The 22,500-nt window shown below is 29.6% G+C and overlaps 1 protein-coding gene across 2 annotated transcripts in view; it reads left to right on the top strand.

Moving 5' to 3' along the window:
- Window positions 1–15,445: 15,445 nt before the first annotated feature.
- LOC124953969 (proto-oncogene tyrosine-protein kinase receptor Ret) overlaps window positions 15,446–22,500 on the top strand; it is a 53,722-nt gene continuing 46,667 nt past the window's right edge. For both annotated transcript variants that reach the window (XM_047506104.1, XM_047506101.1), the window contains exons 1-2: window positions 15,446–15,982; window positions 16,949–17,192. In XM_047506104.1, the coding sequence (XP_047362060.1) occupies window positions 17,108–17,192 (85 nt within the window). In that variant the 5' untranslated portion in view covers window positions 15,446–15,982; window positions 16,949–17,107. The remainder of the gene's footprint in view (window positions 15,983–16,948; window positions 17,193–22,500) is intronic.

Below are 22,500 nucleotides of genomic sequence, written 5' to 3'. Positions count from 1 at the left end.
TTAATATATTATAATAATAAGCGTTTTATTTTTCAATGACTGCGTATTACGAATTCCGCTCAATCGATTTCTCATACATCACATCGATTAATTACGGCGTCGTATTTTTTTCTTTTTCTTTTTTCTTTAATTATTTCACATTATTTTCACGATATCAATAATTATCTCTTATTATTAACGACGCACCGATCAATAATTTTACGTTTATAGTTGCAACCGATTGATATGTTGATTTTCAAATATACCCAAAAGGCATACATTAGGGATATACTGTACACACACACACACACACATATACATACACAAACAAACAAATAAACACACTTTTTATCGTATCCCTTATCAATATGAAATTGCATTTTTCAGAGATTTTCAAGAATTTTACAACATAGAACAGTAGTGCATTAGTACGTCGTTTTTTTTTTTTTTATATATCCGAGATAAGAATATGTTTGTCGTACGAAGGATCAACGATTATTACTATCGTTAAATTTTATTTCTTACATATTTCTTAAATAATTGTGAAAGATGAGAAAACATAACCTAAGAATCTATATAATGCGATCGGAAGCTCCGAACTTTTCGAAGAATTTATAATATACGGATACATATATATATATATATATATATATATATATATATATATATATATATATATATATATATATATATATATGTGCATATATAGAGAGAGAATTATTACGAATGTGTCGGTGCATTGCATTGAGCTTACATGTTTATTTACATATGTGCGCATTGTCTGTGTGTGTGTGTGTAAAAATGTCCGAGAGAGTTTTTTCTCTTTCTTTTTTTATCGTCTGATTTCACATAGATTACAGATATTTTCTATGAAATAATATTAATTAATATGCCAGTCGACTACTTCGGATATGTATAGGTTAATACTTACCGAAAATATATGTTATAGTTTACGTGCTTACTGTTTAACTCCCGTTGCCTATATACATTTCGATATAATTAGTTCTCCTTAATATACTTATTTAGATATGTATCGTTTCTTCTTCGTTCCTTCCTTTTCGATACTCTCGAGTATACTCTCGATTCTATACAATTATTAACGTCTCATGATACATTATTTCGATCATAATTCTTGTAATTATTCGATATGTATAAATAAAAATTCAACGAAATATTATTTTTCTTCCAAATACTTACAATATATTTATAAATATACTCGTATATATATATATATATATAGACATGTAAATATGTAAATCCATCGAATTATTTCAATTTAACAATAGCTCATTATTTCACACGTAATGTATAAAACATAGGGATCATTTACGTATACGTGATTCAAGTATGTATCTAATTAACGTTTCTATTTATTTAGAAAATATAATTGTTTCATTAGATAATTATTGTCTATGTTTAAAATTCGAATTAATTACATTTGTCATTCATATCATATTATCGACGTATTTTCATTATATTATTTATTATCTTTAATTGAAATAATTAATATTTGATTTGACTAGCGAGGTACTTGATCTACGGGGTCCAATTGTCTTCCTTGCTGGTGGTCTCCTCTCCATCTTGAAAACGGTTACAAGTGCCCACGGTATTTCGTCACTCCGCATAATTACAGGTAATTAGCATATTTTATTATAACGTACACCCTTTTCCAATATATCAATCGATAGTCGTAAAAGCGATTTTCATAAGGCCGCGTTAACAAGTCGACACGTCGTCTCGTTCGAAGGATATTCGCGAAAATAAAATTGATCTCGTAGATCACCCAAGGGAACTATCGCGTCATACATTTTCTTATATTTTATCTAGCTTTATTTTCATAATATCGATATATTTGTCGCTTTTTAACAATATCGTGTACAATAATTTTGTATTTATAATTGTAATCGATCGATATCTTGTATTATATTCAATTTTCATATGTATATGAGTATATACATACATACATATATATATATACATATATATATTCATATATATATATAGATATTATATATATATATACATATATATATATCATCCATATATATATATATATATATATATATATATATGTACACGCACGGAAGTATACCATCGATAGGTATTCCGTACATATATATAGGGACACACACACACACTTTTATTCTGATCCTGTATAACATGATGGTATATTTTTCACAATTCCAAGAATTCTATTAGTGAGAATAATACGTCATCAAATACGCCGAATTTACATACGATCCTCACCTCGTATAAGTACAAGTAAGCTTGTCTCCTTGTAATGACATTGCGCGAGGCCTAATAAAGAGAGATGGGTAATATTCGACATAGGCATTAGCTTGTATATTTCCAGGAAATTTTCTGGCCGAGAGTAAAACAAAAACATTCGGTCGTTCGACTCTCTCAAGGATAAGAAAAAGATCTTCATTTCTATACTGTATTTCGACGTGTAAAGACCTACGGAAAGCATCGATTGATTTCGTTTTAATAACGTATTTTATTAAGGAACATTTTTATTTTAATTTCATCATGATTAATTTAATATTGTAGGAAATCGTATTTACTGCTACAGTTTTTGTTTTATTGTAGAAAATTGATTAGATTTTTATTAACAGTTGGGTCTCCGTATGCAGCTACCTCCGTGTGGTGAGACCTGGGCAATTGATATTGCTTGAGTTTGTATCTTCGGATACAAAGCAAACATTATCGAGCAAATGGCTGCATACTTTGGTACATTTCAAAAATACTTAGCTTTCAATCGTTTGAATTCTCGTAATTAAATTAAAAATTAAATTCATAAGACATTCATTATGATTGATATTTTTAGATAATATATTCTCTAATATTTTGCCTTCAGAAATGATTTACAGGAAATATTTTAACCTCTTGTATGTTTCAGCTTTTCTGTTTTTATAAATTATTAGAGTCAGTGTTTGCTCGTATCGTTGCTATTTATTTTATTACATTCAAATAAGCAGATTAGATATAATTAGATTTAATATAAATTTGTGTATTAGAGTCAGTGTTAGTGTATGTTCATCATGATCCTGGGGCAGGATGCTCATCGTGCAAGGACCAACAATCTCTGTGGGTAAGTAAACTTCTTTTTTAAACATTTTTTCAATAATTTTAATAACATTTTATTATAATAATAATAGATACTAATAATATTGTTTTTATTTTTTGTTTCAGATTACCATTGTTCCTGTGTGTGAAATAGTGAATAAATCAAGTGTTGTGTTTTTTAAATAAAAGAAAAATCAGTGTTTGTTGAAAAGAAGCAGTGTTTGTTGGCAATATTTTAATTTATAATTAAATAAAGAAATTAAATAAAATTTGTAGATTCGGGATAAATTCGCGATGTAGAGTCAGTGTTTGTTCGCAATATTTTTGATTTATATTTATATCTAAATAAGCTTATTAAATAAAATTAAATTCAATATATAGATCCGCGAATTAGAATCAGTGTTAGTACATGTTCATCACCCTAGGGCAGGACGCTCATCGTGCAAGGACCAACAACGGCTCTGGGTAAGTAAATTTCTTTTTTAAATGTTTCCTCAATAATATTAATGATTTTTTTATATCAATGATACTAATAATTTTACTTTTCTTTTTTTTTTTTTAGCTCAAACCAAAGAGGAACATCATCCATCATTTTCCTGGGGCAGGATGCTCATCGTGCAAAGGATCAACAAAGACTCCAGTAAGTAAATTCCTTACTTAAACATTTTCTTAATAATTAAAGCAATTTTTTCATTATAAAAATGATACTAATAATTTTGGTTTTCTTACTTTTTCAGATCATCATTGCAATCGTGCGCGTGGCAATTGTTGGAGTGTTGTATCGTTTAAATAAAATCAAAATCGCGAATTAGAATCATCGTTCGTTCGTTAAGTTGAATACACCCGCGTTTCGCGGCTACAATTTTAGAAATATATGTATTTACATTGACTGCGAGCAAAGCAGTCAGTCATAAATTTAGGGTTTGTTCGTATAAAGTATTATTTTTCTTTTTAAACAGTCGCACAGACTGTTCGCGTATTAGAATCAGTGCATCATTGAAGATTATTGAGAAATTAATACTTCTCTTTCACAGAAGAATATCGGTAAGAAAATTTATAAATTTCATAGTTAATAATTTGACAATTTTTTTATTATAATAAATTTAATAAAAATTTGTTTATTGTTCTTTACAGGTCATGATTGTGATCATACCTTATCATTCTACAACGACGTGGAGGTACTTCATTTTCAAACTTCGATGTCAACCTTCTTCAATGTCGACTTACCTTATCTTTAACTTCTTACGAATCAGCTTTCTTCAATTTCGGTCGGACCAATGTGGACGAGTGTTTTGGAGCCATCAGAGAACTTCTTAAGTAGTGAGTGAACAAATTTAAAGTCCCTCCGGTGCTCAATCATACCGAGGACGAAAGGTCCGAATCGGTACGAGTTACTGGTTGTAATTTTGTTAATAAATTATTGACGAGCATGACCATGAGTAATTCCTCTTTTGGATTTACTTATGAGTGGTATATTTTTCCATTGTCCATTTATTGTGCATGCCTGTTTTTATATTAGCTCAGGATAGGGTCTTCTTGTATGATCGGTTCGAGTCGTTTAATTAACAGTGCTATTAATAAGCACTTTTTTGTTCGTATTTGCTCGTGATATTAGTGGTGAAATCGGGCATTCATTTACCCGATTTCGTCGAAAAAAGCATGTGATATGGTTTTATATTACATGCATTGTTTCGTACTTAGTCTATTCAATCACGGTTTATTTGGATATATCGATATCGATGTACAAAAAAATGTGCAAGAAGACAAACGCGACGGATAGATTCTGGAAAACAAGTGGTGGATCATGATCTTGTTCTTTGATTAGAATGGCTACTTGTTAAAAGGAATCGTCCGAGGTTTTTTCATTATTGTTGCATGAAATATTATTAAGTGGTCAGTTAATTTTATTGATAAAAAAAAGTCTCAATAGAGTCATTGATTTTGAAAGAGAAAAGTCGAGTAGAGTCATTGCTTTTAAAAGTAAAAATTCGAGTAGAGTCATTGCTTAAAAAACAAAGAGACTTGTAGAGTCATAGTTCGTAAGCTCAAAAATATTATTTAAGTTAATCTAATGTTTAGATCAGGATTTTCAGCTTCTAATAAACTAATTCCCGTTTCTCCCCCTGTGCTTTCTGCGTTCTCATCTATGCGTGAACCCAGGTGTTACTCGTATGGGTGAGAAACAGTTCGTATGGGTTTAGTTTTAAGTTCTCCCTTATTGGCGACAGTCATTGAGTTAGTGATTGCGCACGATGTATCTTGCATCTGTATGTGCGTGTTAGGTGGTGCATTGTACATCGTTTCGCGATAACTTCTAAATAAATACAAACATTAATATAATAATATATATTATCATTTATATCGTTTTGCATAGTAGAGTTATCACATATTATGTGTGGAAATACTCGTATATTACTAGTATGCGTATATACTAGTATGTACTAGTATTATTTGCCTTAGTCATTAACGCAATAATCATTAGCCTTGACTGTCGATTACAGCAATTGGTACGTACCCACCTTAGTATGTAAGCTAGAAAAACGTGGTTGAGCTAGGGTGTCGGAGGTGCCCCGGGGCATACTCTCTAGTGTAGGCTTTTGCACCCTGGCGGTATGTGAGAGAATCGTGGAGTGTGTGTTTTGGAATGAATGTCTTGCTATTTTTTAAATATAGGTTATAGGCAGGCAGGTAGCATACTTTTCTGTGTGAATGTATCTTTAATTTTAAGTAGGAAGGGCCGGATAAGACGCAAAATCTAATGTCCACTCAGGAGTGGAAAGTTCCGTCTCCGGGTATTATACATAGTTTCAGCAAATTTTAGAATTATTTAGCATGTCTGTTTTTTTTTTCTTTTCATATTTTGCTGATGCTCTGTATTGCGAGATATATCAGTATCAAACCGTTTAAAAGTCTTTGCATTTCTTTCGAAATAGCAAAAATTTTTTAACGCATTGGATACTTAGTCTTAAGTATATTAACACTTCGCAATCTCTTTCGTAGTTTTAACAATTTTGTTATACATATATGCTAAAGTAAAAGTAGTAAAGATACGAAGTAAGAGTGGTCAGATAAAAGACCATATGACGTATCATAGATTTTCTAGTTTTGTTTGATACTTTTTAATTTTTTCAAGGCGAAGTGTTAGTAATAGGTTCGTCGATTAGAATAAATATCTGCTTGGGCATTCGAGTAAATGTGTCTGTGTAAATGCGTACGATTGTTGGATTATTTCGATCCATTGATCGTCCACAGACTAGGATAGTTCGTCAAGTGTATAAGTTTTTATTTTTAATTTTTTTTTTATGCGTTGCATTTAGGGAATGCCATAAAGCAGTGGTTAGGGCACGAAGCAAAGAAGAGGCTATATGCCGAAGAGGCCCCCACAATATGTGGCTCAAGAGGGCAACTATCGACGACGAGTCATTTTTTTAGAGGAACATAATATGTTTCTCTGAAATAATAGCTCGTAGTCTTATCATATCTTTCTATTTTTCTTTTTTTACCACGTTGTCATTTTGCTCGTCATTAATTTTGTTTATAATTGGAGATGATGGATCATTTCATCTCTTTGGCACGTAAAGTTCGTGCCCGAATCATCCAAAAGATGCACAAGTTCTTATTTAGTTAGAGTCAAGAATATTTAGATTCACGTATTATTAGATTAAATTTGATTGATAACTCGCGTTTAAATTTGATGTTATTGTAATATGAAATAGGGATTTGTACAAGATATATGGGGAATTAAATTGAAAAATGCATCTACGTATTGGTACGTCAAGTGGACGTGCTATATTTCATGCTTTTATACATTGACTCTATTACTAATATATTTTCTTTTTGTTACAGGTGACCATCGTTGGATTTGTTAACATCAGTTTTTATCGATTTTCGCATATTAGAGTCTCTAAAGTGGCTGCTGTTAAGTATATATATGCATTTCTGAAGGCAAACAAAGAATTAAATATAATCATTTACAATTCTGTAATAAATATATATATAATTTCAATATTAACTGTAACATGTGTGTTTTCAAATATTTATGGGATGTACCAAAGATTTTAAAGATATTTATTAGTAAAATGTTTAATTAATAAAAATTTGTGTTTTAGGTCTGCAACTTCAATTGTTCCATGGATCTGTGTATGGTTTGCTTTTTTATTAATAATATTGATAGGCACAGAATAAAATTACATACTTTTGTATTTTTATTCTGTTTGTTTCTAAGATTTGTTTTGTGTACATACTATTTTTAATTTTTCAGGTAATTGATGATGAATAAATTGCCATTGAAAGAGTTTGATAAAGTTTAAACCTAGGTGTACTGACAAAATTATATTTTACTAATTCAGAACAATTTCATACATTATCTTACTAATAATGACATATACTAAATTGTTTAAGTATATGTCATTAAAATTCTTTTGTATATTAATTTATAAGTATGAATGTGATGTATGATGTATGTTGGGATTCTTATGCTTTATTTTTTACGCTTTAAAATGCTTATTTTAATAGTACTATTAAGGCTTGCGTCTGGGTTGCATCTGGCTTCTAAGGTACCTAATTTTTAAGATAGTTTAAAAAACGTGGGTATATTGAGTTGATGCATGAATAAATGCCGTTAGTAAAACGACATTTATCTATGAATTAACACAATATATTTTTCATAATTTCCCCAATTACTTTATTTAATTTTTAATTCATGAAAATGTTAGATTTATCAATGATGTAGTATTTATTAATAATAAATGTAGCATTGTAGTAATTATAAAGTACATGTACTTTGTATATTCCCGGGATATACAAATTATATGTCCAAATGATGTTGATTAATTATGTCAAGATAGATGTGTAGAACTTTTTAAATATATTTTTGAGATAATTAATAAATAACCCACGTTTTTTCTCTCGGGTAGGTTAGGGTAAAGTCATGGTTGATGAACCCTCGATCGACTACGATCGGGTCGAAAGGAGGTTCATTAAACGTGACTAATTAGTATGTTATTTTAGCCCGTGGATCTCCAATTGCAGCAACCTCCACGTGGTGAGATCTGGGTCGGTATTACTTGCGATCTATCGAAATCTAATAGTAAATATTGTAACGCAAGTACTACCGGGCGAATGGCTGGATATAATCAGTGCGATTTCCAAATCTTTTCCTTTTTGATTATACTTAAACATTATGTTACTTGAATTTTGCTAATTATATTTAAACAAATTCATAGATTAGATAATATTAAGAAATGATTTCTTTTAGAGAAATGCACTGAAAAGCTTGAAATTAAAATTATTAGTCTTTTTTCATGATACTTTTCATATATTACTATCACATTTAACTGTTAATTAATTTTTCTCTAATTAATTATCGATATCATAGATCTTTTTACAATAGTTTCATGTAATCGATAATGAAGAAAGTAACGAACTAAATTATCGACGTATCATCGTTGATATATTATCGACGATAGATAGATAAGACTTTTATCTCTTAATAAAAATCGCTTATCTCGGTTGATAATAAAATAATACGTAATAAATGTGCAATATATATTATACATTATTTATGATTCAACGATCATAAAAGTTTTTCACATTTAATGATTTTAAGATATAATTACTAAGAAATAAGAAAGGATTTTATTAAACGTTTTGGCCTCCGAACGATTCTTTAATAATAATAAATATTAATTAAAAATTATCATTTAAATAATTTGTATAGTGGATATAAAGAAAAATATAACACATAAATTTACGTCAAATTCAATTATCGAAAAGGTAGAATACAAATTATTTTAGCCAGCGCCAAGATGTTTTTTTTTTTTTTTTTTTTTTTTTGCTTGACGTATATAAGAAATATCAAGGGAAATTTGACGATACAATCAAGAAAAAATATGATACGATCGCGTAGAATCATTGTAGTCATTTTCTTTCTAGTAAATATTTTGTTAAATATTGATTGAAATTTTTTTTGACTTTTTTTTTTTTTTTTTTTATTATTATTACTGTTATCAAGGATAATAGAGAAAAACGAAAAGAAAAAAAAAAAAAGGACATCTCATCGCATGATAAACACCCTTGCAGTTATAATATCCATCAGGCGTAAAGTTTTCGGATACGTCTTGACAACCCACTCTGACGTTTAACGTCATTTATCGCTTAATCAATTGTATACACACGGACTTCATCGACGACGAAGAGCGCACGAGTTTACGCACGCGTGCAAGTTTCTCTCACGCCTGAATTGCGTCCAATCCCATCGACGATAATAGCTGCTGGCTTGTAATAACGCAAACGATATTATCACCGAAAGAGACGTAACGAAGAGGAAAGTAATAGACTGCGGGACGTCGCGTTACCTTGACCATGCAACTGACAAATTTTTTCTATGAATAAACGTCTCCAAATTAGATGACAAAGATTGAACAAAATTTGATCATATGGTCTCTTCTTTTTTCTTTTTTCCTTTTTTATTTTTTTCTTTTTCTTCTTCTGTTTTTTTTTTCTTTTTTCTTTTTTCTTTTTTCTTTTTATTAGCACTTTCACAAAAATATTCTACAAGAATGCTGTAGCATTTTTCAAATTGAAATAGACAATTTATTTATCTTTTATTTTTATTTTTATTTTATTTATTACGGTTTTATTATTTTTCGCTTTTGTAAATTTAGAACGCCAAGTTTTGATAATGAATTGGAAATAGATATTATACATTTATCATTTTTTTTTTTTATTTATTTATTTTTTCTTTTTTATTTTTATTTTTAAGTTCCAATTCTCTACGCTTATGATACGTATAAAAAAAAAAAATAATTCCAACGTGAATGAAATTTAATTAAATTGAAAGAAACGTTTTTATTATAATTAAGGAATATTTCTATAGAGAAGTAAACACGACGTTTATCATATCAATGAAATTATTTGACGTATTCGTATGACGTTAGAAGCTTGATCATACGTCCAACTCGTGACGTTAATTCAGATCGCTTCGTAATTAATGATATTGCCCGAAATAAACGATAATTCGAACGCTTTTGGTTTAAGCACGTAACATATCCCGCTTTAAGGGAGTTTATTAGGGTTTATTAAGTGATTTTCGAGGTCGTGTCATTGATAATAATTTAATCACGTCGAATGAAATAGATGTTGATTAAGTAGTTTTCGATAAAAATATCTAATATTGTGTTCGATGTACAGGATATAATTAAAAAAAAAAAAAAAGAAATTGCTTTTGGCAACAACTTAATCATATCGAATTATATAATAAACTAATTCCATATAAATAATAAATTCAAATGAATTAATTTCTTAATAATCGATTCATATGTACATATATATTAATATATATTTATATATATATTCGATGTTGATATAGGAATTTCTTAATTGTATGTACATACACGTATATACACATGTTTGCTTATATATATATATATATATATATATATATATATATATATATATACATTGTATATACGTTGTAGATACATAGCCGTGAAATCTCAAGGGGATGATTCTACGTCTCTGACTCACCAATGTTTCCCATTCGACGGAGATCAAACTAACATCTTTTAGGAGACATTGTCATGAATAGAAGAATATCTGAGAATATCCTAAAATAGTTTTGTTTAGCCAGACAACATCGATTACTTTTTTATTTCGCTTTTAAATAGCTCCGTGACCTTTTTAAGAAATTCTATCATGATAACATGTAAATTCCGTATGGCAAAAAATTAGATTACATTACAAACTTTATTATGCAATAAGATTATACAGGTATGCCCTATTTGTCGATTTAAATATCTTTACTTTTTGGTTTGAAGAAAAATGACATAAAAACTAACTCTTTCATTTTTAACTCTTGAGGAAATTATTTGCAAAAAAAAGAAGAAGAGAAAAAGAAAAACACGAGGCAAATATTTCATCCAAAAAAAAAAAATCGTAGTATTTGTTTAACCTCTTTTTATCTAAAAGATATTCGAAAGTTCTCACAATTTACATCTTCCACTTTAAGGATTAAGAAGAGATTAATGTTCTTCAATACGCAATATTTCCTCTGGTTATCTCCAAAGGAAAAAAAAGAAGAAAAAAATATTAAATTTGATAAAAAAAATCTGATGGAGAGAGAGAGAGAGAGAGAGAGAGAGCATTTCTTTGATTAAAATTTCTTAAATTAATAAAATAAATAAAATTAAATTACTTTATGTTCTGGCTCAAGAACGTGCGTTTTTTGTTCTTATGAAAGAAAAAGAGAAATCGATTAATTTTCAAATCCAAACTATAGCCTAACTATAGTTACGTAGCTTTCTACACGTTCTCTAACATTTATCATGTTGAAAGGATTGTGAAAACAAACGCGCGAACCATCGTAGTTAGTTCTCCCTTAAATTCCTGGAAAACAAAAAGGAAGAATACGTGACTGGGAGATACGATAGAATAAGACAAAAGAGAAACGGCACTGATGACCTTAATGGATGAATGATTGCTCTTCAAGGACATATACGCTAGGGCGAATTTCTCGTTGTCTTTAGCCATTAAGATAGCTTCGTTCAACGAACTTTTATTCGGACTTTGGACGTTCGCGAAATAGAATCTCAATTGAAATGCACCCCTCGCATACGTAGAAGGGACCAACGTCGACGTGCCATTATCGTTGCAAAGGGGGATGAAGGAAGTATATTTTCTTAGACGAAATGTTACTTTCTCGGGATGGGGGATGGGGAGTTGTATTTTAAGGGATTAACCAAGAAGACGAGGGAGAATGAACTCTAAGGGTTTTACCAAAGGAACGAAGGGACATGACTAGTGTACATTGTCTTTTTGAAATTTTCTTTATCGAACGATGACTATAATCTTGTTAAGGGATCTTAATGATCGGAATGATTAAGCAAGTTGTTTGAATGATTACGTTATCATACCTCCTGAAGAAATGGAAACTTTTTAAGATCTTTTATTATTCCAGGCTATATATATATATATATATATATACATTTTTTTTTCGAGACAAAAAATATAATATTCGTTTTATTACAATTATATATAAATGATATTTTTTTATTTTTTTATATTTATATTATTTTTTATATTTATATATATATATGTGTGTATGTATTTTTTTTTTTTTTTTTTTTTTTTTTTTATTAATAATTATATCTAAATTAGAATAATTTTGTTTTAACGATAAAGAGAAAAGAAAAATGACACGCTGAATTATCTTATCTTCAGAATATCTTTAGGTCCTTCTCGATATAGTTTTGATTAAAAAGTCTTTAATGGTATTACAAAAGTTCTTTATTTTCCCTCATAAAGATAGAAGTGTAATTAAGTTACTTACGAAAAGATAAAGAATACATTTGTTCTCCATAAGTTTAGGTCATAGACTCCAAAAGACATGAGTTTCATCCTAGTGAATCGTTCTGACGCGTTATTCTTAACATTGCGTGATTGAGGACGTTACAGAGGGTGTCCGGTGACAACAAATAAATTTGCCTCCCCGTAACGAGGTAGGCTGCAGGTAAAACGAAATTTCACGCGAGGGCCAGTCCGCAGTTTATCACTATGATTCTATGATAGATAGAAATACATTTTGCGGGCGGAGTGTAGACAACGAGGGTAGTAAGTAAATTCATTCTTATTGTTTTCTTTTTTTTTCTTTTTTTTTTTTCTTTTTTTTTTTTTTCTTCCCTCGATACAAGTTGAACGCTCTTGTATTTTAGACGTTTTATTCGTTCATTTGCATTGAGAGTTTTATTTATTACATAAAGCATTATTTTGAAATTCGTTGAAATTTCTAAAAAAAAAAAAAAAAAAAAAAAAAAAAAAAAAAAAAAAAAAAGATAAAAAAATTCAGTTAGGAATATTCTCTAAACTAATCGATTGTCCATACCTAATCGCTGCCGTCAAGGGTTCCATTGTCTCGACTCATTGTCAGTACATGTATATGTATGTACGTATATATAGTCGACAATGGTACCGTCGGACTTCTTTTCTAAAGATATCGCGTTTCGTTGTTCGCCGTACGAAAGGAATTGTAAGATGATAGCATCTTCGCGTTGAAAACCTTTATACAATGTGAAAGGGACAATGAAAAAAAAAAAAAAAAAAAAAAAAAAGGAAAAAAAAGGAAAAGAAAAAATATGAAGAGAAAAGGAAAAGAAAAGAATGGCGGAGAAAGTAAGTTACTTTTAGACTTCATATAAATTTTATGGTATTAATGATATTATTTGATTTTTAATATGTATGTAATAAAATTTATTTTATTTTTAAATGTATCTAATAGAATTATTATATTTTCAAATGTACAAATATAAATTTTTTTTTTTTTTTTTTTTTTTTTTTTTTTTTTTTTTTTTTTTTTTTTTTTTTTTGATTAATTATAATTATGTTGGTAAGATATTATAAATTATTTTCTAATAATGCAAAGATAAAAATAAATAGTAATAAATAATACGTGTCTTGCACGTGGAAACAGGCATTATGCGTTAAGAGGATTACAAGAATTGGTCTACTCTAATCTTTCGACCATTTCGTTTGTAACGAGTAGAAGGGGAGGAGAGGAATAATAAGCTAATTATTTTGCTCTAAAGAACCAATCAGCTATCCAGCTGGTCATTATCTTATTTTCTTCGTGAATCGAATGCATCATTACAATGTCTTCAACTCACAAAAGTAAGTACTTTACCTACTTACCTGGCTAACGATATTTATTGTCGGAACGATTCACATTTGGCTCATTAGAAGTGTATTCATATTCCCTTGATTCGACATATATTAATTATATTAATTAACATTTCTTCATCATTTGATCGAATTTATAATGTTAACGATACGTACCCCCTTAAACATATCGAAGAAACATTTTTAAATTTATAATTTTTCTTAAGATTTGTTTATAAAAGTAAATATAAATTATAGATACGTAGATAAATCGATTTCCCAACGAATGTTACTTTTAATCACAAATTTTTTCTATTCAGAATAAACATTTTATTTTGTCAATGTACATATATATATGCAATTTATTTATTTTTACGAAAAGTTTAGAAAGTTATATCGTAGATTTATAGAAAATATATTCGATCACCCTTATGCAAGAAAATATACAAGAAAAACAGGTGGTGAAAACACTTCGTCAAATGCGTTCTTGTCGATCAGTTGAAAGCCCTTCTAAATCATAAATGACAGAGTACGTAGCGAGTGCCATGTGAAAAGAACGCAAAGCTGGAAAAGCGTAGGACTACTAAGCCCTTAAATCAAACGATGTCATGTGAGAGTAAGCTTCTAACTTCCTTACCCTCCACTCCATCTCTTCACTTTTACTATGTTTCTAAAGAAAATAAGAAATAAAAATAATATATATATATATATATAGGGGGAGGAAAGAAATATTTTCTTCGTGTTCAGGATAGAAAAACAAAAAGAATAAAAGAATAAAAGAAGAAGAAAAAGATTCGTTTACAGATCGATGTGTTAATCAAATTAGAATAAAGGATGGTGGTAGGTAGTGTTATCGACTTGAAATTGAATACCACCTGTCGGCTACAGGTCAAAGGTGAGAAAACCAGATCGATTCGTACCGTAACTCCAAAGAACTTTCCTAAACCTAACCAGTAAAACTTTCCTTTAATTTCGTTCATTGAATTAAAACCAAACACAAATTGGTCGAGACAATACGTACCAGAAACAATTAAAAGTAAAAGACATTAATTGCGATTATTATACGCGATATAATATATATTTGTTTTATAATATTCATTAAAATTGAATGAAATTTTAATTAATTAACTTTTTGTTTTAATCATACGACGTCAATGGGATATTATCCATATTATTTGAATAATAATTTTAATTGATACGTTATTAACGAAATACTAATGTTATTTTAATATGGTATAATTAAAATAATAATAATAATAATAATAATAATAATAATAATAATTCATAAAAATCATATCGTTTTAACAACAAATCGACATTGCAATAAGATTTTTTTTTTCATTATTTTTTCAGAAAAATAATTAATATGATGTAATAAAAAAAAAACAAAGTAAAATATAAATAAAATAATTTATAAAAATCATATCCTTTCAACACAACGAATCTACATTGTGATAAGATTTTTTCAATGTTTTTTTTTAGAAATATATCAGCATATATATATATATATATAGATTTTTTTTCCAAGGATCGAAGAAAGCTCTTTGGTTTCATTAGATGTATATCCTCGACGGGCCAAAACTGGTTGTGGCTCGCAATAATTAGAACGTGGCCCGCGTGGAACGACGTGTAAAAGAGGGGTCGCGCCTATTCCCAGAGCAGCCATAGGGGGATATATTCCCCGTGCACGATTCCTTTAGGGCGCACGCGTGTTGACGCGCACGCGCCGAAAAATTTCCTCTGATAACGGCGGGCGTCTCGACGTCGTTCAGTATCGGCTGTGACGCCGTCAAAGCCGCGACAATTTTTACGTCTTGCTATATACGTCGATCCTTCTTTCTCTTTTTTTTTATCCATCTCTTTTTAACGTAATATTTCGAGATTCTTTCGTTTTGTTTGTTTGTCCTTTTTTCTCTCTCTCTCTTTTCTTTTTTTTTTCCTTCTTCTTTGATCGTCAAGCGTTTTTCGTCGAAAGGATAGAACGAGAGAAAAAGAGAGAGAGAGAGAGAGAGAGAGAGAGAAAAAGAGAAATAGAAAGAGAGAGAGAGAGAGAGAGAGGAAGACAAAGGAAAATGAAACGACGATTTGCCAGTGTCTTCAAAATCGGACAACATTTAGTACTTAAAATTCACGTCGATCGATTGATTATTAATAAAAAAGTGTAAAAAGAAAGAAGAAGAAGAATACATTGATCGATCGTTAGTAATAAAATAAAAAATAAAAAAAAAAAATAATAAAAAAAAGAAAAAGGAATAGAGGAAAAAATAAGTGAGATAGTGTCGACGAGGTAATATAAGAAATTCATTGAAAGTGATCCCTCCCTTTTCTATTTATCGTGAAAATTTAATTAACAAACTTAACATGATTCATCTATTAACTTTTTCAATGGTGTTGTCGATTCTAGTTAAATACATTGTTTTCGATATGTCTCATATAGAATCGTGACAATATCATGAATGTGATTTTTTTTCAAGACATTATCGATAGGCTTGAAAGCGATAAAGAAGGAGATCGATAGCTTTGTCGAAAATCTAATTACTCGAGAAAAATGTGATATATATATGTTATATGTTTTCGATTGAATTCAATTTCGATTAGAAACAATATATATTATTTAATTCTCGAACGTCCTTTTTAAGGTTTTACGAAAATTATTATCGTAAGATAACTTTTTCTCTAATCTTTGTATTTACACTTTCTCTCTCTCTCTCTCTCTCTCTCTATATATATATATATCTATCTCTTTCTATTCAATATCGCTTATCATGACATTCATCGAGTACGATCTGAATCCTAATCTTTTACACTCTTTTCTTTATTTTCTTTGCCTAAAAATATTTTCTTTCTCACGGGGTATGAAAAAAAAAAAAATAAAATAAAATAAAAATAAAAAAAGAAAAGGAAAAGAAAGAAAAATGATAAAAAGAAAGCCATTCCATTAAAGAAAAGAGATACTTTTCAATGTTACGACACTTCACGCGATGATCTCTTTACACGCCATCGTATGTACCTATAATATACATACCTATGTAACACAGTTGCCTTTTACGATCGTTGTACATTTTACGATACCTTCGTAAAAATATATAAACATATATATATATATATATATATATATATATATATATATATATATTGGTTTTTTTAATTTATATTCGAAATAGGAATAACATGATGAAAATTTTCTTCCTTCTTCCTTCACTTTTTCTTCTTCTTCTTCTTCTTTTTATATTTGAAATTTATATTTAATTAGATCAAAGGAAGGATGCAAGGTGAGACTTCAGAGGTGATAAAAGTACATTTTTGATAATAACAACAACAACGATAACAACGGCGACAACAACAAAAACAGCAACCAAGTGATTATCGTGATCGTTCGATTTAAAAAGTGTGTGACAGAAGTCAGTCAGTCATGAAAGATCCAGTTAAGCGATTTTTCACGTTTCTTCTTATTTTTTCTTGGACTCTGTTATTAAGGAGGATATCGACTTCTTCAGGTAAGAAAAAAAAAGGAATAAGGAAAAAAAACGAAAAGGAGAGAGAGAGAGAGAAAGAGAAAAGAAAAATATGGATAGGGAAATCTAATCTTGAAAATTATCATATATGATTAGGGTGTTCCATGGAGTTCCCTTCCTATATTTATTTTTTCTTTTTTTTCCAAAATGTTTTTCGAGGAAGAGTCTCTTTGTACAGCTCGTCAAACTCAACGTCGAAATAAGACAAGAAACACTTGTATGTATATATATATATATATACATATATACATAAAATGCGTATACACATGTGTGTGTATATATATATATATATATGTATGTATACATTTATATATATATATATATGTATGTATACATTTATATATATATATATAGACGTACACATATATATATATATATAAATATATATATATAAGTTTATTATCGAAGTATTCCTCGTTTATCGATCGATATTAACGAGAACCGTGCTAGATGCATGATTAAATGATTCTCACGTCAAGCATTGTATGCAAAATCAGTATTTGTATTGCAACTTTGAACCAACCCCCTCAACCCACTCCTCCCCCTCCTTGTAAGTTTGTCCCTCCTTTTATCTTTCGTTATATCCAAAGTCGTAAAAGGCGTAGTAACCTTGACGAAGAATTCGATTTATCTTTGATTAAACTCTCAGCTTGTTTATTATAGAAAGAAACTTTATTATCGTCTCAATATATCCTATAAACTGTTAAGTTCATCTATTTTCCTATGATTCTTTCTCTTTAATCGGATTTAGAAATATCATATAATATGTATCGTATATCATGCACACATATTTTTATATGTATATATATGTATATCATATGTAAGAATAATGTCATCGATAAACCGTTACTATAAACGCTTTATGACATTTCATTGCGTGACATTTCATTGTTATTGTTCTCTGAAAAAAATTGTCTTGTTAAATCGACAGCGAGAGAGAGAGAGAGAGAGAGAGAGAGAGAGAGAGAGAGAGAGAGAGAGAGAGAGAGAGAGAGAGAGAGAGAGAGAGAAAAGAGATATCTAGATCAGCCCACTTTATGGCAATTTATTATTTCGTAAATTATTATTATTATTATTATTATTATTATTATTATTATTATCATCATTGTTACTGCTAATACATTTTTATAAAAGTAAACGCGTTTATGAGAATGTTAATTTTTAACAAAAAAAAAAAAAAAAAAAACATAAAAGAACATTTACGTATACGATCGAGATCAATAGAATGAAATAATTAGAAATTAAGAAAGTATTTGTAAAGAAAATAAAAAGAGACAGATCAACACAGATTGCACAAATCTCATCTCGTGATTCATAATTGCAAACTGCAACGAGTGGGACTCTCTCTCCCTCTCAACATGTCGATAGGGTTAATCTCTTCAAGCCGATAATTTGGAGGACAACGACAACACTAGATGCATCGTGTTTTCCGAGTATATCCCGCATCCGGAAAATCGGATTATCCGTATCAATCAGGGTTCCTTTCAATTTCAATGATCGATCGATCCTCACTTTGCAGGATCCTTTTCGTGGTGATTGCTCTTTTTATTTGTCTTTCTTACAACACATATATAGGTCATATATCGTAGAAAGTTAATTCAAGTTTAAAACTTTTTTTTGTAAAATGAAGTTCCAATCTTGCTTGATATTTTAATATTTTTTTTTGTTTGGAGGGGAGAGGAGGAGGGGTATGTAAGAAGTGTATATATGACGAATTAGTATACTTATAAGAGAATACTTTTCTCTCTTAATTATTATTATTATTATTATTATTATTATTATTATTATTATTATTATTATTATTATTATTATTATTATTATTATTATTATTATTATTATCTCGTGAAAGAAAAATTAGTATAGATAGATTTTTCAATAATTGATGTAGATATTCGGATAATAATAAATAATCTGCTAAATGCATAAGTTTCACAATATTTCGTAGAAAAAACAAAAAAAAAAAAAAAGAAACAAAACAAAAAAGAGAAAAAAAAAACATGCAGATGAGAATTTTTATCATCATATACTCTCTTTTTTTTTTTTTTTTTTTTTACATTAAACTTTACTCTTATCAAGAAGTATTTAATCCTCCGAAACGTTCGAGAGATATAAAATCGATTTTGATAGAGTCACATATATCAACGAGAGCTTCCTTTTTCGTAGACATGTTTAACGCGTTTTACAAATATTCCATTTTAATTATGACATCGTAATATCGAATTTAATGTTTTATATAAATTGAAAAATATATCCTCTGTTAGTGTCGATCGATCCGATCGTAGAATTTCGTTTATCAACGCCTTCGGCGAAATGCACCTCTCGTTATTGATTTTGTAAGAGAGGAAAGAGAAAAAAGTGTACAACGTTGGTCGGCAGAAGGGCCAGCCAGGAAAAGGGAGCGTTGATGGCGGTCGCGATAACGGTCTACGCACACACATACATACATACGTACACATACACACACACACACAGAGATATATATATATATATACATATATATATATGTATATATATATATATAGCTCGTATTGCTAACGGTTCGAAACGATGCCACGGAGCCACGGAAAGTAAAGTTCTCCGGCTGCACCATCGTCCATTAACCAAGCAACCCTTCACCCCCCTATTCCCACATATAAACCACTACCACCACCACTTTACCTTACCTTACCTTACCTTACCTTAACCCTCTCCTTCACTTCTATTATCCATTCTGGCAATGGCTAGCTAGCAATAGCAACAGTATACCAACGACTTCGGACCTTTTCGAGGGCAATTTTGTAATAATGCCACGCGAAGGTTGAACCCGTGACATTCGCACTTGACCGTAATCAGAAAACGCGAACGTCGTGTTTTGTACACGTCGTTGTTCATGTTAAAGTCGCGTGCCATAGAAAATCGTCACGTGATCCATTATAACCACGATCGATATATTTTTCCTTTTTTTTTTTTTTTTTCCTTTTTTTTTTTTTTTTTTTTTTTTTTTTTTTTTTTTTTTTATCGATATATTTTCTCCATTTTCATTCAAATTTTAACGCGATTATCGTATAGGCATTTATCGCGATATCGGGATATTTATCGGATAAAATTTATTTTTAATATGTTCGTAAAATTAGATAAGCTTTGATTACACGTTTATTAGTTTATTAGTTTTATATTTTAATTTTGAAATATATTTAATTATATATTTTATATATTTAATGTTATATTTTCACGTGTGATTTGAGACAACCACGATCCATATTTTCTTTCTTTTATTCAAATCTTTTTTATGATCTAAGATCGATAAAAAAAAAAAAAAAAATGAAATATAAAGATTTAATCACGTGTTTCGTAATATTAAATTAATAATATTAAAATCAAAATAAAATCAAAATAAAAGTAAAATAAATTTTTTTCCTGGTTTTATAATTTCAATAAAATTATCAGTGTTTATCGAATTACTATAGTAATATACAATGTAACGATATAATCGTACGCAAAGAAAGAAAAAAAAAAGATTCCATTATTTTCTTTAACAGAAATTCGGAAAATCAGGAAAAATATTGACCTGGTCAAGAATTATAGTAACGATCAGGTATCATGGATTAAAAATTAATTTCTTATTCGCTTAATTCGATCGTGGTATTAAACGTAGACACGTATGTCGAAGAATAGGAATGGCAAACGAAAAAGGGTTGTTGTTTCTTGAGTAAGGGTTGCTTTTTGCCCCTTACTTGTGCTCGAATATCCTCGAATGTCTTATTGGCTCCCGTCACGGCATCACGTTTATCCATTGTACCATGCTCGATGGTCTAACCAAGCTAGCCTAGCTAGCTAGCTTACTTACTTACTTGCTTGCTGCTTGCCAGCTTGCTTGTTAGCTAGCTAACCAACCAACGAACGAATCAGTTAACTCATAAATTTCGGCATCGATTTCGCCGTCGTTAACACCACCGAGGTTGTTTATTTTGGCGAGCATAGAAGCAGTGGGAGTGTGTCGGGGTCAGGGCATCTGTTCTGTTAATATCTCTGTCCAAGTCTATCCATCACTATTTTCAAGCTGTCGGTTATCTTCGTTCGATCGCCATTCGTCAATTTTTATCGCATCTGATAATCGGTTATAACCATTATTATATAGTAGCTAGTACCCTTTCAATTTTTTCGAAATTGCAAATATTTTTTTATACAATAAATTTGTAATTCGTGTTTGTTGTTTTACTGCTTTTTGTTATATTCAATATCGGTCTAATATCGTTGCTAGGAAAACTTTTATACGTATTATTTTGTATACAATTTTCTCTCTCTCTCTCTCTCTCTCTCTCTCTCTCTCTCTTTCTCTTTTCTTTTTCTATTTTTTTATTTATTCCTATTTCTTTTTTTATTTTTACTATTTATTTTTATGACTACAAGTTATATTAATCTCACTCAAGATAGACTGTTGTGTTTGATGTGTGTTCACTTTCGTCCTCGTAAATTCATTAAATTGTTTATTTATTTTTATTCTTTTATTATTATTTATTTATTCGTTTATTATTTTTTATTTTCTTTTTCATTTATTTATTTCTTTTCTTTTCTTATCACTTTTTAAAGGATGAACAGTTGTCTACTATTAAAAGAGAAAAAGTTTGATTAGGTGGAATTTAAGTTCTATCGAGTTTAGTAAAAACAATTCCATTCTTCATCGAGTAGGCGGACACATTATTAAGGAAGGACAACTCGTGCAAAACCTGACTCAACAGATATAATATATATTATATATATATATATATATATATATATATATATATATATATATAATATAGATATATCTGTGTGTGAGAAGTTGGAAGAAGAGAAAAAAAAAGGAGGTCGGTCGTAGTAATAGCTTCGATCGAGTTATGCTGACGGTTTATCGCCAGAGGGTGAGAGAAAATTTTCCGGGAGAATTCGTACCATGAAAAATCGTATTAGATTTGTCGGATTTCTCTCTTCCTCCTCCTCCTTCTTCTTCTCCGCTAAACACATACATATACACAACGCGTGCAACATTCTTTATCTCTCGTTTTTACAGAATTGCTACTCTGCGTTTTGTGTACGAACGATACTCATTACGGTATTGTTCTTGTCTTCTATCTGTGTACCTGTGTGTGTATTTGTGTTTGTGTATTTGTATATATATGTGTTTGTATATATGTGTGTTTTTACGTGTTTTCTATAGCAGGTGTTAGATATACTAAAACCATTCATCGTGGTTGGAATTTTTTTTCGACGTTGTGTCTATATCGAAATCTTTTGAAATATAAAAAAGTGAGAATCGATTTTGGATTCTGTG

Source organism: Vespa velutina, chromosome 13 (assembly GCF_912470025.1).
Source record: "Vespa velutina chromosome 13, iVesVel2.1, whole genome shotgun sequence".
In the NCBI taxonomy this organism is placed as follows: Eukaryota; Metazoa; Arthropoda; class Insecta; order Hymenoptera; family Vespidae; genus Vespa; species Vespa velutina.
This window is presented reverse-complemented; position numbering and strand designations above follow the sequence as displayed.